The 16627-nt window shown below is 44.8% G+C and overlaps 1 protein-coding gene across 7 annotated transcripts in view; it reads right to left on the bottom strand.

The window, feature by feature from the left end:
• SMC5 (structural maintenance of chromosomes 5) overlaps positions 1 to 16627 on the bottom strand; it is a 64543-nt gene that overhangs the window by 9439 nt on the left and 38477 nt on the right. For 5 of the 7 annotated variants that reach the window (XM_081930432.1, XM_081930435.1, XM_081930436.1 and 2 more), the window contains 3 exons: positions 16266 to 16445; positions 16089 to 16184; positions 13422 to 14313 (listed from right to left, as the gene is read on the bottom strand). In XM_081930432.1, coding sequence (XP_081786558.1) covers positions 14182 to 14313; positions 16089 to 16184; positions 16266 to 16445 — 408 coding nt within the window. In that variant the 3' untranslated portion in view covers positions 13422 to 14181. Of the gene's footprint in view, positions 1 to 5747; positions 5775 to 13421; positions 14314 to 16088; positions 16185 to 16265; positions 16446 to 16627 lie in introns of those variants that run through there. The other 2 variants (XM_081930434.1, XM_081930433.1) reach the window with 2 other exon arrangements.

Raw genomic sequence — 16627 nt, 5'->3', positions numbered from 1 at the left:
TGTGGAGAAGGATGCTGCTGATAATGCAGGAGAGGCTCCTCTCTGGCGTTGCTCCTTTAGAACAAGCAGGCTCTGCGTCTCTCCCTCCTCCCCGGCAAGGAAACCATGATAGTAACCACTCTGAGAGAAATCAAGAAAAATTACGACCAACACTCTCCCCCAACAAGCGCAGTGAGGTCAAAACACACACACACACAGAGAGAGAAGTGGCCCTAAAGTCGCAGGGCGCTGGAAGTCGCAGGGACGCTGGGGGAGTGAACGGGAAGCAAGAGAAGGAGAAGGAGCCCTCTCTCACACACACAGACACACAGAGTGTCAATTCTAAAGTCGGAGGGAGAGCGCAGGGAGAGTGAATGGGAAGCAGGAGGAGGAGAAGGAGCCCTCTCTCTCTCTCTCTCTCTCTCACACACACACACACACACACACAGCGTGTCAATTCTAAAGTCGGAGGGAGAGCGCAGGGGCGCAGGGAGAGTGAACGGGAAGGAGGAGGAGGAGAACGATAGCTCAAGCACACACACACAGCCCCTATAGTGGCTAATCCAACATCGGACAGCAAAAAACTGCAGGCAGGGACAGAGAGCAGGGGGTTGTTTTAAAGCAGCCAACCCCGCTCTGCTTCTCTCCCTCCTCCCGGCTAGGCTGGCTGAAAAGCTTTGCAGCTACTTAGCAGCTCAGTGGGGAGGAGAGAGGTTGTTTTAAAGAGGACGGGGTTGTTTTAAAGCAGCCAAGCCCACTCTGCTTCTCTCCCTCCTCCCCAGCTCAGCTCGCTGCCAGGAGCCGCTTACACCCGCTTTGCTGTTTCAAAGCGAGCCACGGACAGCTCACAACTGCAGCAGATTCCCCCGCCATCTCTAGGCATTCGCTCCATAACACGCACAGACATTTCCCCTTACTTTCTAGGAGGAAAAATCTGCGTGTTATGGAGCGAAATTTACGGTATATACAAAGATGAGCCCTTTACTCTGTCTGGATTAATGGGTTTTTATTCTGGCAGGATGGTAAGCAATCTTGCAAATCAGCAGTCGTCGTTTGTATATAGCAAGGCTGAGTACACACCAAACATTTAAAGCACATCCCATCCTTTTAAAGGGTGCTGGGAATTGTAGTGCTGTGAGGGGTAAACTACACTTCCCAGGATTCTTTGGAGGGAAAATTTGCCTTAAACATATAGTGTGTACATCATTCACAACTACTTCAGTCTCACAAAAACACCCAGTGGCAAAATTTAAGCCCATTCATCAGGCAACCTGGGTGAGAACTATACCTATAAAATTTGTATGTGGTTATATTGAAATGAAATGGAAATTAAAGGTTCACTTCTAATTTGACATAAAGAGATTAGATGACCAAATACAAATGAATGCAAGCTTTTGAAGAGAAGGGGGGGGGGGGACTCTATGCAAACTTGAGCATCAGGTTGTTGGCTAGACAATTCCTTAAACTGACTTCCAACCAACAAAGTTCAGTTTATCTGCTTAATGATGCATATATTTTTTACTAACTGTTAAAAAACTTCCCTTAGGTATAATTTTTCATTGACTTAATTTTTCACTCCTGGGTCAAGTTGGGTTCTTGTTTTCTCTTAATCAAATTATGCTCAGCACTAACACAAGAAGAGGAGGATCAGATATAAACTGCTGTGACAAGAACTTGAGGGGTGGGGAACCCACGGCCCTTCAGATGTCAGAGGACTACAGCTCCCCTAACCATTGGACCTGCTGGTTGAAGCCGATGGGAGTTCAACAGGATCAGGAGGAGCAGAGGTTTCCCACCCCCATTTTATAGCAGAGTTTCCGGCTTCCTATCCATGGAAGTTACTGGTTGATAGAGGCTGTGAAGAACATGTTGCTTCACTACTGAGGTAACACAACATGGGATGCAACTTTTGTGCTGTACTTCTCAAATTGAGTTATTACATGTAGTAGTCATGATGCAGCCAGCCTGGGGCAGGAATTAATGGCTTGAAGCAGGCAAACCCTCTCAGCAGACAAAAGGAATCCTCCTTTATGCAGCATATTCTGTAGCTGAACTATGCAATTTGCTCCCACAAGACGTACTGATAACCATGGACTTGAATGGCGTTAAAAGAGGATGGTTGTTTTCCATTCACTGTCATCCAGCCTGCATCTCAGTACCAGTTGCTGGGATTCACAAGGACGGAGATTTGCTCTTGCGCTCAGGCCCTGCTCTCCCGCAGGCATCTGATTGGCAACAGTGAGAACAGGAGGCTGGACCAGGGGAGCCACTGGCCTCATCCAGCAGGCTCTTGCGTCCCAATAATTCTAACATGTTTAACACCTTGGACGAATAGATTTACCGCTTAATCTTACACAAGTATGTTTAGAAATAAGTCCCATTGAGTTCAATTGAGCATTCTGACATAATCAAAAGGTATAAAGTACCCATCAAGTGTATGACGTTTATGAAATGCAGGCAACCAATAGGTTTACAATGATTAAAGAAAAGCCGCAGACCTACTGCACCTCTTCTATTTCATGACCTTTAAGCTCTTGGGTACCCTTGTGAATGTATGGGTCATACGCATCAGTCAACTGCAGATAACACTTCACATATTTGACAAGCTGGTCTCTAAAAGTAGGTCTATGAAAGTAAATTCTACAGTAAGTATGTTTGTCTTTAATATGCCAGAAGACTCTCGGGGCACTTCTGGCTAGAGACAAATATTTCATTCTGAAAAACACGTATTTAATTTATTATTAAACCATTTTTCCATGTGTGTTTGCAACCATTTGGCTATGTTTGTTTGTTTGTTTGAAAGGTCTGGTTTGCTTGAAGTTTAAAATACAACTTTTGGTCCAAATCGGAGCCAAATTATTTAGGGAATGGTTCATACATCATGTTAATTATCTAATTATTACAGCATTAACTGGTGATTTGCAAGTGTGAATCACAGATCAAGCAAGTGTGAACAAGCATCACAGATCAGGCAGAGTATTTTTCCAGCCCTGCCCCCATCACCACCTTAGATGCCACGGAGTTAACTTGCATGTTCAGCTGCAAGTACTGTAATCAGGGAGGAGGAGTCAAGTTGTGAACACAGAATGCGTAAACCAACCTTAAAGGTTAGCAGATAACGGTGAACTTTATATATATTTTAAGATTAGATATTTGAAAGGGTTGAGCACGTGTTTAATTTGTAATGCATTGAAAGTTTGAAATAACTAAAACTGAGGAAGCATTTGAAGGTCAACTACTCCAAAATGACAAAGGCTTAAACCTAGAAGGTGCTTATGCTGGCAAGTAAGTGTCTAAGATCCACAGCTGCTCAACTGTGGCAAAGTTATATCTAGTGGCACAGAAGAACATTGCTAATGTTGCCCCTTCAAAAGCACCTTGTTGACCCATCAGAAAGAACAAGATGCTTTCCATAGCTTCTGAAGAAGCGCTCATCATCCCAGCCCACCCTGCTCAGCGCCTCCATCTGTCCTGGAGCCCATTGCTCAGACCCTGCTCCTGCCAACCTAGCAGTTCAAAAGCACGTCAAAGTGCAAGTAGATAAATAGGTACCGCTCCGGCAGGAAGGTAAACGGCGTTTCCGTGTGCTGCTCTGGTTCGCCAGAAGCGGCTTAGTCATGCTGGCCACATGACCCGGAAGCTGTACGCCGGCTCCCTCAGCCAGTAAAGCGAGATGAGCGCTGCAACCCCAGAGTCGGTCACGACTGGACCTAATGGTCAGGGGTCCCTTTACCCTTTACCTATAATGCCAGCATCCTCAAAAACATAGTGCTAAAATAAGCTGTACTTCAGTTAACTGTAAGTTACTGGCAAAACTTGAACATTCCTCATTGCCTTATACCTGCTGCATTGCCTAAATGTCTGTCATAAAACAACTATTTGCATATTTTGTATAAGGTTTCACCAGAATTGCTTATTTAAAGTAATGAAAAGCTGTTCTGCTCCCTTTCCTTTCCCAGTGTTCCTTGGCAGACCTCAATGTTTGTTTGTTTGTTTGTTTGAGGATTTGTTGCTGTGCCTTCTCTCTTTAGAACCCAGGAGGCTTACCCATACAGACAGTCGTGGAACCTAACAATAAATATAATCCTTGCAATAAATGCAGAAGGAGCAAGCATCTGAACTTGTAGCAGCTAGAAAATCAACAGCAACCACCATTCACAACAACTTGAGGTCAGCAGTCTATCTACCTCACCGTTGTCATCTTCAGACTGATCTGGTGCATGCTTACTCAGAAGTTCCACAGCAGTCAGTCGGGAATGCTCTTATGCAACACTGCATAGGGTTACAACCTAACTCTCTCCTCCAAAAACACCTTGTGCTGTAAAAAAGCAAGAATCTTCTAAGGACGAAGCAGAATTTCACTCGGAGATAAGTTACAGAGCTTTGGGATAGACCTCAAAATGGCCCTTTGTGAGATTTAACTTGGTTCACTGAATAATCCCTAAGTAGGGTCTCTCCCCATGATTTTAAAATATAGAAGGGGGAAGGGCAGGGGGATGGGAAGGCTCTAAGAGGAACAAGGGATTTAGAGGCCAATGTGTCTTATCTTGAATTGGGCTGAGAAGCCAGTACAATTGCCACAGAACCAGTTAAAAATCTTAGCATCACCTAGTCCCCTGAGGTGAGCTGCAGAATCCGGTATTAGCTGAAATTACAGTGGTACCTTGTTTTTCAAACTTAATTCATTCTGAAGTCTGTTCTAAAACCAAAGCGTTCTAAAACCAAGGTGTGCTTTCCCATAGAAAGTAATACAAAATGGATTAATCTGTTCCAGACTTTTAAAAACAACCCCTAAAACAGCAATTTAACATGAATTTTACTATGTAATGAGACCATTGATCCATAAAATGAAAGCAAGAAACCAGGCTGCAATCTACTACCCAGTATCAAAACTAGCAGTGATCTACCCATTGCCATTTGAGGGCCAGGCGGGAGAGGGGGGAGTTTAAGTGTGTGTGTGTGTAAACACTCAAACTGGAGGGGCGAGGAGCGCGCATGGAGAAGGAGGTGGCTAACTGGATGCAGGAGAGGGGAGTTTAAGTGGGAGGGAAGGAAAGGGAGGCAAAAGTTCTCTTCCCCTGCCCAAGCCAGCCCCCCTCTCTCTTTTTCTCCCCTGCATGTTTTCCAGCATCTGCCCACACTCCCCATTCACCTGGGCTTCTGTCTCCTCTTTGGGCAACATTACAAAGGGGCAGCCCCAGGCTGTGCCCCCAGCCGCTCAGCCGGGTGGCTTGGAGCCTGCGTGCAGGGCAAGCTTGTGAATGCAGCCCCTGCGCTGGCTCGCCTGGATCTTGCTTGGGGTCGGGCTTGGGATGGGGGAGGGAAGGCGAGGGGGCGGAAAGGTCAACCTGCCCAGCATAGTACCCCCACCACACGCTCCCCCCCAAACACCGTCTCTCTGCGCGCTGCGGAAAAGTCACCAACTTCCAAGTCTCCCTACTTCGGAGTCACTTACATTCCGAGGAGCCGCCCAACTCCATTTTGCACTGAGGAAAGAGGCGCTTCCCAGCAGAGGAAAGGGAAGGGAAGGAAGTGCGGCAGCCACTACTGGGGTCACGGCGCACGCTCAAAATGGAAGTGTGCACTCAAACTGGAGCATGTTCAGCTTCCAAAAAAAGTTCCAAAACCGGAACACTCATTTCTGGGTTTGAGGTGTTTGGGTTCCAAGCAGTTCAAGAATTAAGCTGTTGAAAAACCAAGGTACCACTGTAAAACAAACTCTTTCCAAATGTGGGAAGCCCCCCCCCCGCCATTGCACCCGCTTCCTCCTCCTGCTTGTTCTTCCCTGGCTGGCACTACAGAAACGCAGATAGAAGAAAGCCTTCAATATAAAGCGCAGACTTTTTTCTCTCACTTTCCACAGCAGCAATGAGGGTGGGAAAGCTTTCTTTTATTTGATGCAAAAGTACATATTAATGCAGAGATGTTTGTTGGCTTGATCTGCAACAGGAAATTGACTACCTATTTGCACACTTGTGAATGTCTATATACTCTTTACAAGTTTTGAAATCAATACAGGTTACGATGAAACAGACTTTGGACTGAAACTAGTTGCTTGAGCTTCAGCAGCAGATGTGACAAGTCTGAGCTTCTTTTGTTTTGCACTCCAAGAGTAAAGGTTTGTTGGGGGGGGGATAGTGTGACTGCAAAACACCAAGTTCCAAGCACATTCCTCCCAATAAACTCTGCTCCCCGAATACAAAAGCCTTTGTCCCCATCCTTCCTGACCACTGACCATTTTGGCTGGGGCTCTTTAGCACATGGGTTGGCAGCCTTTTTTGACCAGTGGGCACCAGCCACAAAATGTTTGTAATGGGGGTGTGGGAGAATATTATTTATTCTAAACAGAAAGTTAACTCAGTCTCTGCATTAGGATCAAAAATTGAAGACAGCCAGCTGACCTCTTATATGCAATTCTGCGGTGGCAGCAGTAATAACAATAACAACAACAATACTAACAAAAACAACACATTATTTATACCCCCCCCCCCCAATTTGGCTGGATTTCCCCAGGCACTCTGGGCAGCTCTCAACAGAACACCAATAACAATAATAAAACAACAATAACAACAAACATTAAAAAGTTCCCTCAACAAGGCTGCCTTCAAATGTCTTCTAAAAGTCAGAGAGTTGTTTATTTCAAATGTCTTCTAAAAGTCAGATAGTTGTTTATTTCCTTGACATCTGATAGGAGGGCATTCCACAGGGCGGGCGCCACCACCGAGAAGGCCCTCTGCCTGGTTCCCAGTAACTTCGCTTCTCGCAGTGAAGGAACTGCCAGAAGGCCCTTGGCACTGAACCTCAGAGTCCGGGCTGAACTTACTATCTCTCCATCTCCAATGCCTGTTTCTTTTTTTTTCCTGGCTGTTTCATGCAGGCACCCTTCATCCATATTACTATTCTACATGCTACACAACTTACCAAGGGACTTCTGGACTGTGGGGTAACAGTGTGGCTCAAAACTATTTTGAGAAGGGACACAAGCATCCCACTCAAATATAAAGTGGAAGATGTATTCCCCCTTCTCAAGCACTTCTCATCACCCGCATGGTGAAACAGCCACACAGCAGTTCATTACTGCGTATTATAGTGGCCTCTGGTGGTGCATGTGATGATCTGGAGCTTGTTCTTTCTGTAAGGCAGACCATTTGGTTAGGATTTTGGTCTCAGCAGTAGCTTTCCCCCAAAGACGAGCTCTGCTGTAGTTGCATGATGAAAGAACACTGTTGCAAAGCTCTGTTGCAAAGGTACACACTGTGCTTTGCAACGACTCATACTGTATACATACTACTAACAAGTGTTTTTGAGGCTTCCAAGTTAAGGGAAGTGATGAAAGCAACAGTTAATGTTGCCCATCGTACCAATGTTGACAGAAGAATTCTCAAAATCAGGACAGTGGAGAAAAGCATGGCCTCCCCTACGCAAAGGTCATGGAAATCAAAGTCCTTTGAAGAGCTGTACCTGCAGCATCAGGAGGGGGAAAAGAACAGCCTCCCCTTTCCTATCAACACATTAATCTTTTTAGTTTTGTAAGTTTTATAAGTTTGCCGAGCTGCAGAACAACATAGTTAGCCAAGTAAGGCACATCGGCAGTCTCTATGTAAACGAAACATTGGGCATCCCTGTGGTTCCAGCATCTCTCTTTTTAAGTAGAGGGGGTATAAATCATAATTTAAAATTATTAAATCTGGCTGGGCCTCCTCAGTCACTCTGGGAAACCTCCAACAGGATATTAAAAATAGGATAAAACAGCAAACCATTAAAAACTTCCCTAAACAGGGCTGCCTTCAGATGTCTTCTGGAAGTCAGGTACAGTACTTGTTTATTTCCTTGACATCTGATGGGAAGGCATTCTACAGAGCAGGCACCACCACCGAGAAGGCCCTCTGCCTGGTTCCCTGTAACCTCACTTCTTTCAGCGAGGGAACCGCCAGAAGGCCCTCAAAGCTGGACCTCAGTGTCCGGGCTGAACGATGCGGGTGGAGACGCTCCTTCAGGTATACTGGGCCAAGGCTTGGAAACATACTGGGAGCCAATGTAGGTGTTTCAGAACCAGTGTTATATGGTCTCAGCTGCCACTCCCAGTCACCAGTCCAGCTGTCACATTCTGGATTAATTGCAGTTTCCGGGTTACCTTCAAAAGTAGCCTCACATAGAGCGCATTTCAGTAGTCCAAGCGAGAGATAACCGGAGCATGCACCACTCTGGCGAGACTGCCTGCAGGCAGGTAGGGTAAAGGAGCTGGGCATGTTTAGCCTGGAGAAGAGGAGGTTAAGGGGTGATATGATAGCCATGTTCAAATATATAAATGGATGTCACATAGAGGAGGGAGAAAGGTTGTTTTCTGCTGCTCCAGATAAGCGGACACGGAGCAATGGATCCAAACTACAAGAAAGAAGATTCCACCTAAACATTAGGAAGAACTTCCTGACAGTAAGAGCTGTTTGACAGTGGAATTTGCTGCCAAGGAGTGTGGTGGAGTCTCCTTCTTTGGAGGTCTTTAAGCAGAGGCTTGACAACCATATGTCAGGAGTGCTCTGATGGGGTTTCCTGCTTGGCAGGGGGTTGGACTCGATGGCCCTTGTGGTCTCTTCCAACTCTATGATTCTAGGGTCTCAGCCTGCATACCAGCCTGCATACCAGATGGAGCTGGTAAACAGCTGCCCTGGACACAGAATTGACCTGCACCTCTATGGACAGCTGGGAGCCCAAAATGACTCCTAGGCTGAGCACCTGGTCCTTCAGGGCACAGTTACCCCATTCAGGACCAGGGAGTCCCACACACCTGCCCACCCCATCCCCCAAGAAATAGTTTGGCTGCATGTAGATGTTGAAAAGCATGGGGGAGAGGACAGAACCCTGAGGCACCCCACAAGTGAGAGCCCAGGGGTCTGAATACCACTTTCTGGACACGGCAGAAGGAGCAGAACCACTATATAACAGTGTCCCCAGCTCCCAGCCCCTCAAAACGGTCCAGAATGATGTTATGGTCGATGGTATCAAAGGCCACTGAGAGATCCAGCAAAATATGGGTTGTTGTCATTCTTGTTTGTGTAGTGGAATTAAAAACAATAGTACCCAAAAAAGTGAGAAACATGCCAAAGTAGTAAGTGGAAAGTTGTGCTACAAAATGCCAACTAGGCTTTGGACAACTTGGAGATGAGAGAGAATTTTGGCAAATGATACAACAGCCCATTCCCCTGTCAAAATGTGGACATATTAAGATCAATCTGAAGACTTATCTAAGGCGTCTGCTGCTTTGGGTTTTCAATGGAGGAATGTTTTGCAATCATTCTCCCCAGTACTATTGAAATCTCAAATTTATGCTCTATTTTTTCATGTATTGTGGAGGCTTTAAGAATAACTTTTTCAGGAATGCTCACACTTGAATATACCTGATAAAGAATCAACTGAATACACACATACAGAATAATTTGATGCCTGAATTTCAATCTTGAATTCATTTTCAAATATGACTGTATCCAATTTGGCTGCCCCCCTCACATAAGGGTGGGGAGACCGGAAGGCGATTCAGCTGCCTTTTCCAGAGCCTGGCCAGGCTCTCAATTGAAGTATCTTCCCGCCTACTAGAAATAATAACCCAAACTGAACTAAATCTATTCAGGGGGGGCATTGAGTGGTGATGTCAGGGGAGTAGGAGGACTTTGGATCCAAGCTATTTCCAAAGCCCTCCCCTGGAAGACGAAGAGCAGACTCCATTTGAGGATCTCTCCCTCATTACAGTCGATCAGGTATATGAAGACGAACAGCAAAGTCAGTCCTCAGGGAATGTGCAGGCGACCTTGGAACGGACAGCTCACGGAAGAACCCCGACCAGACCTAAGAGGAGGCGTGTAGTGGTGATAGGGGATTCCCTACTGAGGGGAACAGAAGCAGTGATCTGTGGGCCTGACAAGATGTCTTGGGAAGTGTGCTGTCTCCCCGGGGCTAAGATCCAAGATGTAACTGAACGACTGCAAGGAATCATAAAACCCACTGACAAATACCCCTTCCTCTTGGTTCATGTGGGAACCAATGACACCGCAAGCAATAGCCTCCAGAAGATCAAAAGAGACTACGAGGCTCTGGGCAGGAAATTGAAGCAATTAAATGCACAAATTGTCATCTCATCTGTCCTCCCAGTTGAACGACGTGGCCCAGGGAGAGAGGGAAAAATAGTGGAAGTGAACAGCTGGCTTCGCAAATGGTGTAAACAGGAACGGTTTGGATTCTTAGATCACGGACTGCAGTTTCTTGAAGATGGACTTCTGGCAAGCGATGGGCTGCACCTCACAACGGTTGGGAGGAATGTTTTTGCCAAAAATCTCAGAAACCTCATCAGGAGGGCTTTAAACTGACTAATGTGGGGGAGGGAGACAGTGCTCCTGAAGGTAGGAGTCTATCAATTGATGAAGATGATCATCCAAATGTCATAGACCAAATGGAGCAAACAGCACGCAGACCTAGTGGTGGGAGGAAAAAATCCTTAAATAAGAGACACGGGGGGATGATTAATGGACTTCAATGTCTGTACACTAATGCGCAAAGCATGGGAAATAAACAAGATGAGCTTGAGCTCTTGGTACAGCAAACTAAATATGACATAATAGGCATCACTGAAACCTGGTGGGATAAGTCCCACGACTGGAATGTAATAATGGAGGGATACAATCTATTTCAGAGAAACAGACCAGACAAGTAAGGAGGAGGAGTGGCGTTATATGTCAGGGATGTGTATACCTGTGAAGAGATCCAAGATTTAGAACCTCAAAGCCAAAGTGAGAGCATTTGGGTCAAAATTAAGGGAGAGAAGAATAACAGGAACCTCATTGTGGGAGTTTACTATAGATCCCCAAGCCAAACAGAGGACATAGATGATGCCTTCCTGGAACAGATGGCCAAGCATGCAAAAGGAAGGGAGATAGTAGTAATGGGGGACTTCAATTACCCGTATATTTGTTGGATGTCAAACTCAGCCAAGAGCATAAGGTCAAACAGATTCCTCACTGGCCTTGCAGACAACTTCATTGTCCAGAAAGTGGGAGAAGCAACAAGAGGAACAGCCATTTTAGATCTGGTCCTAACCAATGTTGATGACCTGGTTAGTGGGGTAGAAGTGGAAGGATCATTAGGCGCAAGTGATCATGCTCTTCTGAAGTTTACTATACAGTGGAAAGGAGCAGCCAAGCATACTAGGACTCAATTTCTTGACTTTAAGAAAGCCGACTTCATAAAACTTAGGGAAGTGCTGCGTGAGATCCCATGGACAGTAATACTAAAAGGAAAGGGAGTTCATGATGGCTGGGAGTTTGTTAAGAGGGAGATAGTAAAAGCACAACTTCAGGCAATACCAATGAGACGGAAACATGGAAGGTGCCTAAAGAAGCCAGGGTGGCTATCTAAAGAACTTTTAACTGAGTTAAGATTAAAAAAGGATGTGTACAAAAAATGGAAAAGGGGGGAAACCACCAAAGAGGAATTCAAACAAATAGCCAGCACGTGTAGACACAAAGTCAGAAAAGCTAAAGCACAGAATGAACTCAGGCTTGCTAGAGAGCTTAAAAGCAACAAAAAAGGCTTTTATGGGTATGTTTGTAGCAAAAGGAAGAACAAAGAAACAGTGGGGTCACTCAGAGGAGAAGATGGTGAAATGCAAACAGGGGACACAGAAAGGGCTGAACTCCTCAATGCCTTCTTTGCCTCAGTCTTCTCCGATAAAGAAAACAATGCCCGACCTGAAGAATTTGGAGCAAATGATTCAGCAGAGGAAACACAGCCCAGAATAACTAAGGAGATAGTACAAGAATACTTGGCTAGTCTAGATGTATTCAAGTCTCCAGGGCCAGATGAACTGCATCCAAAAGTATTAAAAGAACTGGCAGATGTGATCTCAGAACCACTGGCAGTCATCTTTGAGAATTCCTGGAGAACAGGCGAAGTCCCGGCAGACTGAAGGAGGGCAAATGTTGTCCCTATTTTCAAAAAGGGGGAAAGAGAGGACCCAAATAATTACCGCCCAGTCAGTCTGACATCAATACCAGGGAAGATTCTGGAGCAGATCATTAAGCAAACAGTCTGTGAGCACCTAGAAAAGAATGCTGTGATCACCAATAGTCAGCATGGATTTCTGAAAAATAAGTCATGTCAGACGAACCTGATCTCGTTTTTTGACAGAATTACAAGCCCGGTAGATAAAGGGAACGCAGTGGATGTAGCCTACCTTGATTTCAGCAAGGCATTTGACAAGGTGCCCCATGATATTCTTGTAAAGAAGCTGGTAAAATGCGGTCTTGACTATGCTACCACTCAGTGGATTTGTAACTGGCTGACTGACCGAACCCAAAGGGTGCTCATCAATGGTTCCTCTTCATCCTGGAGAAGAGTGACTAGTGGGGTGCCACAGGGTTCTGTCTTGGGCCCGGTCTTATTCAACATCTTTATCAATGACTTGGATGATGGACTAAAGGGCATCCTGATCAAATTTGCAGATGACACCAAACTGGGAGGGGTGGCTAACACCCCAGAGGACAGGATCACACTTCAAAACGACCTTGACAGATTAGAGAACTGGGCCAAAACAAACAAGATGAATTTTAACAGGGAGAAATGTAAAGTATTGCACTTGGGCAAAAAAAAAATGAGAGGCACAAATACAAGATGGGTGACACCTGGCTTGAGAGCAGTACATGTGAAAAGGATCTAGGATTTTTGGTTGACCACAAACTTGACATGAGCCAACAGTGTGACGCGGCAGCTAAAAAAGCCAATGCAATTCTGGGCTGCATCAATAGGAGTATAGCATCTAGATCAAGGGAAGTAATAGTGCCACTGTATTCTGCTCTGGTCAGACCTCACCTGGAGTAAGGTGTCCAGTTCTGGGCACCACAGTTCAAGAAGGACACTGACAAACTGGAACGTGGCAACCAAAATGGTCAAAGGCCTGGAAACGATGCTTGGCAGGGGGTTGGACTCGATGGCCCTTGTGGTCTCTTCCAACTCTATGATTCTATGACATTCTCAGAACACCCCTTCAGCCTGACTAACACTGGCAGGGCCAGGGCGTCAGATATTCTTGCGGCAGCCCAGAGTGGGCACCAGACTTTCATCTTGTGTCAGAAAGGGAGCTCCAATATATCCTATGATCCCAGAGACAGCCTTCCAAGGATCACAGAGGAGGGAATGACAAACTTATTCCACCCTTTCCAGTTTTGTTTGTCTTGGACAAACTTTACACCCCATTTTCACAAAGACAAAATTAATGTCTGACGAAATCTGCTGACCAAGATAATATCAAACAACTGAAACTGTTTCTCATCCCATTTTGAACATGAGTATCATGGTAGTTTTATTTGCATTTTTCTCATATTTAAAGAATCTAAATATTGAGTTAAGTTTCCTAGTTTAGTCATGCACAATGATTCAAGTAGCAAAGATGTAATGAATCGTTTCCAATATAAATTTATTATACAAAAAATAGTTTGGTAGCTTTTTTCCAGAAGGTTTTTTGTTTTTTTTTTACATAAAAAGGTTTACAGGGTTAAAATTTAAGCATATCCCATCTTTTAAGTATAGTTCATTGTACAAAATGAGAACCACCAATTAAACAAATAGTTTCTGATTAGACAAAGAAAAAAACCAGACTGGATATTTTATATTCTTGGCAAGTGTCTGAAACCTCTCATCCTCTCCCACAGCACAATTAAATTAAGATAGTACCTTAGCAGCAATTGTGAAGTACTTTTATAGTTGAGCATCTTGCATTAATTCCATACATCACATCTTTAAAAAGCTTGCATAGTCTCTTTTAGCTCAAAACCATGGGCAGTGAAAACAGTTATATTTTCCTGCTGAACAAATTTGGTGAAATCTTTACCAGTTCACCAAAAACTGCCAAAGCTATGTCTGAACATTTAAAAGACATATAAAAAGAATTTAAATACAGCAAAGCTACAAAGCTGTGAAAGACTACATGGGCGTTTCCCTCACAAATTCACTTCCAAAGCAGGCTGAAAGGTGGCCAATATTAAAAGTGCTTGCAGAGGACAATGACCTGTAAGGTAGAAGGAAGTATACACTATACTCATGTAAGTCTCTTCAAGAGAGTTGTGCATTTAAGTAAATAAATAAAATAAAAATAAATAAAAGTTATTTGGACTTTTCCAACTAATTTTGATCAAGTTTCAAAAGGCACCTGGAAGACCTTTATGAACACAGAAATCGCAGCCGTCTCCTATGGAAGCACTTCAGGCTGAACTTGTTCGATTCTAGCATAGAAGATCCATTGTAGACCAACAGCACCGACATCCTCTGTGCATAAGTGAGGTTCTGCAGGAGCTGTCAACAAACCAAGAAAGAAGGCTCCATTGCAAAGAGTCTGTCCATTGCCATTTGTTTCTTAGTCAATATACACCAGTACTTTCCACATGAGCCATAGTGCGTTTCTGAGGAACAAAATGCTATTTTACTTTCTCCTTTTTGGCACATATGCATTTTGCTAGTTATATATTAACACTGCATTTTAACGTTTCAGACCTTAAAACATAATAATCACAATGGGTTGGAGCCAAAGGTTTCCTTTTTATCAAAATAAGTCCTTCCACAGGCAAACTCCCTCTGCCAAAGGAAGAGAATCTCTGGATCCTAGTCCAGCATAATTAAATGCTTGCCAAAATGAAAATACTAACTTTCCCCCTTAATATTTGCAGGGTTAGGGTCCCCCTCAGGAGGAAATTCCATGGGGCCAGAGCCAAAATTGGAGGACCTGCTTCAACCTCCTTTATTTGATATTATAAAGAGATGGAATTAAATCAGAGCTGCCTACAAGTCTCAAAGAACAGAAGCATTCAAAGGGTTATGATGCTGCTTCCAGTATGGAAATCCCCAAGCATAAAGGATTTTCTAAAACCACACCTATGCACTGGATTGCACTTGGGATGTCAATGAATAGACTGATTTAAAACAGGTTTTAGATGTTCTGGAAAATGTTCCCATCAATATTATGTATCATCAGGGGGTTTGGGCTGGGTGTTCATCAGTATGCGGATGATACCCAGCTCTACCTCTTTTTCAAATCAGAACCAGGGAAGTTATTGAAGGTCCTGTGTGAGTGTCTGGAGGCGATTGGAGGATGGATGGCGGCTAACAGATTGAGGTTGAACCCTGATAAGACAGAAGTACTGTTTTGGGGGGACAGGGGGCGGGCTGGTGTGGAGGACTCCCTGGTCCTGAATGGGGTAAATGTGCCCCTGAATGATTAGGTACGCAGCCTGGGAGTCATTTTGGACTCCCAGCTGTCCATGGAGGTGCAGGTCAATTCTGTGTCCAGGGCAGCTGTCTACCAGCTACATCTGGTACACAGGCTGAGACCCGACCTGCCCGCAGACTGCCTTACCAGTGGTGCATGCTCTAGTTATTTCCTGCTTGAACTACTGCAATGTGCTCTATGTGGGGCTACTTTTGAAGGTGACCCAGAAACTGCAATTAATCCAGAATGTGGCAGCTAGACTAGTGACTGGGAGTGGCAGCCGAGACCATGTAACACTGGTCCTGAAACACCTACATTGGTTCCCAGTATGTTTCCGAGCACAATTCAAAGTGCTGGTGCTGACCTTTAAAGCCCTAAACGGCTTTGGCCCAGTATACCTGAAGGTTATACCCACATCGTTCAGCCCAGACACAGAGGTCCAACTTTGAGGGCCTTCTGGAGGTTCCCTCACTGCAAGAAGTGAGGTTACAGGGAACCAGGTAGAGGGCCTTCTCGGTGGTGGTGCCTGCTCTGTGGAATGCCCTCCCATCAGATGTCAAGGAAATAAACAACTACCTGACTTTTAGAAGACATCTGAAGGCAGCCCTGTTTAAGAAGTTTTTAGTGTTTGATTCTATTTTTAATATTCAATTGGAAGCCGCCCAGAGTGGCTGGGGAAACCCAGCCAGATGGGTGGGGTATAAATAATTAATTGTTGTTGTTGTTGTTTGAATAAAGAATTGTAAATAACGTAGAGTGATAGCCAACTAAGTCATACTCAGACGTACTCTAAGGCAACTGATTTCCATGGGTCTACTCAGAGTATCACTACTCTGTCACGCATAGCACCCACATAAGTACGCACCTTTGGTGTAATAAGGAAGTACTGAGAAGTGCTCGCTTTGCAAGCCGTTTCAACCACCACATCAAAGACTCTCCTTTCATTAACTGGGTCCATTCCCTGCAAAAGAAATAAACATGTTAACATTTTCTCTCTTGCTAATGAATACAGTATACCCTTTCATGTGCTGGCATTATGTACCTGATTTATTTCATCCACCACTCTGAAGGGGCATCTGTTGAGTTCCTGCAAAGCCATCAGGTACAGCATCGTCGAAACACTTCTCTCCCCTCCACTCTGATGGTGTGGAGTCAGTTCGTGAAGTTGGGTGCTACTGCGAAACTTGACTCTAATCCGAATCCCGTATTTGTCATATTCCTCCTGTCATAACATGATAGCAGTGTAAGAGATCTGCAAGTTGGCACATAAGGTAAAGGTAGACCCCTGACCATTAGGTCCAGCCGTGACCGACTCTGGGGTTGTGGCACTCATCTCACTTCCAGGTCATGTGGCCAGCATGACTAAGCCGCTTCTGATGAACCAGAGCAGTGCACGGAAATGCC

This window comes from Podarcis melisellensis, assembly GCF_964234715.1.
Source record: "Podarcis melisellensis genome assembly, chromosome: 11".
In the NCBI taxonomy this organism is placed as follows: Eukaryota; Metazoa; Chordata; class Lepidosauria; order Squamata; family Lacertidae; genus Podarcis; species Podarcis melisellensis.
Note: the sequence above shows the minus strand (reverse complement) of the source record. Positions and strands in the feature narration are given on the sequence as shown.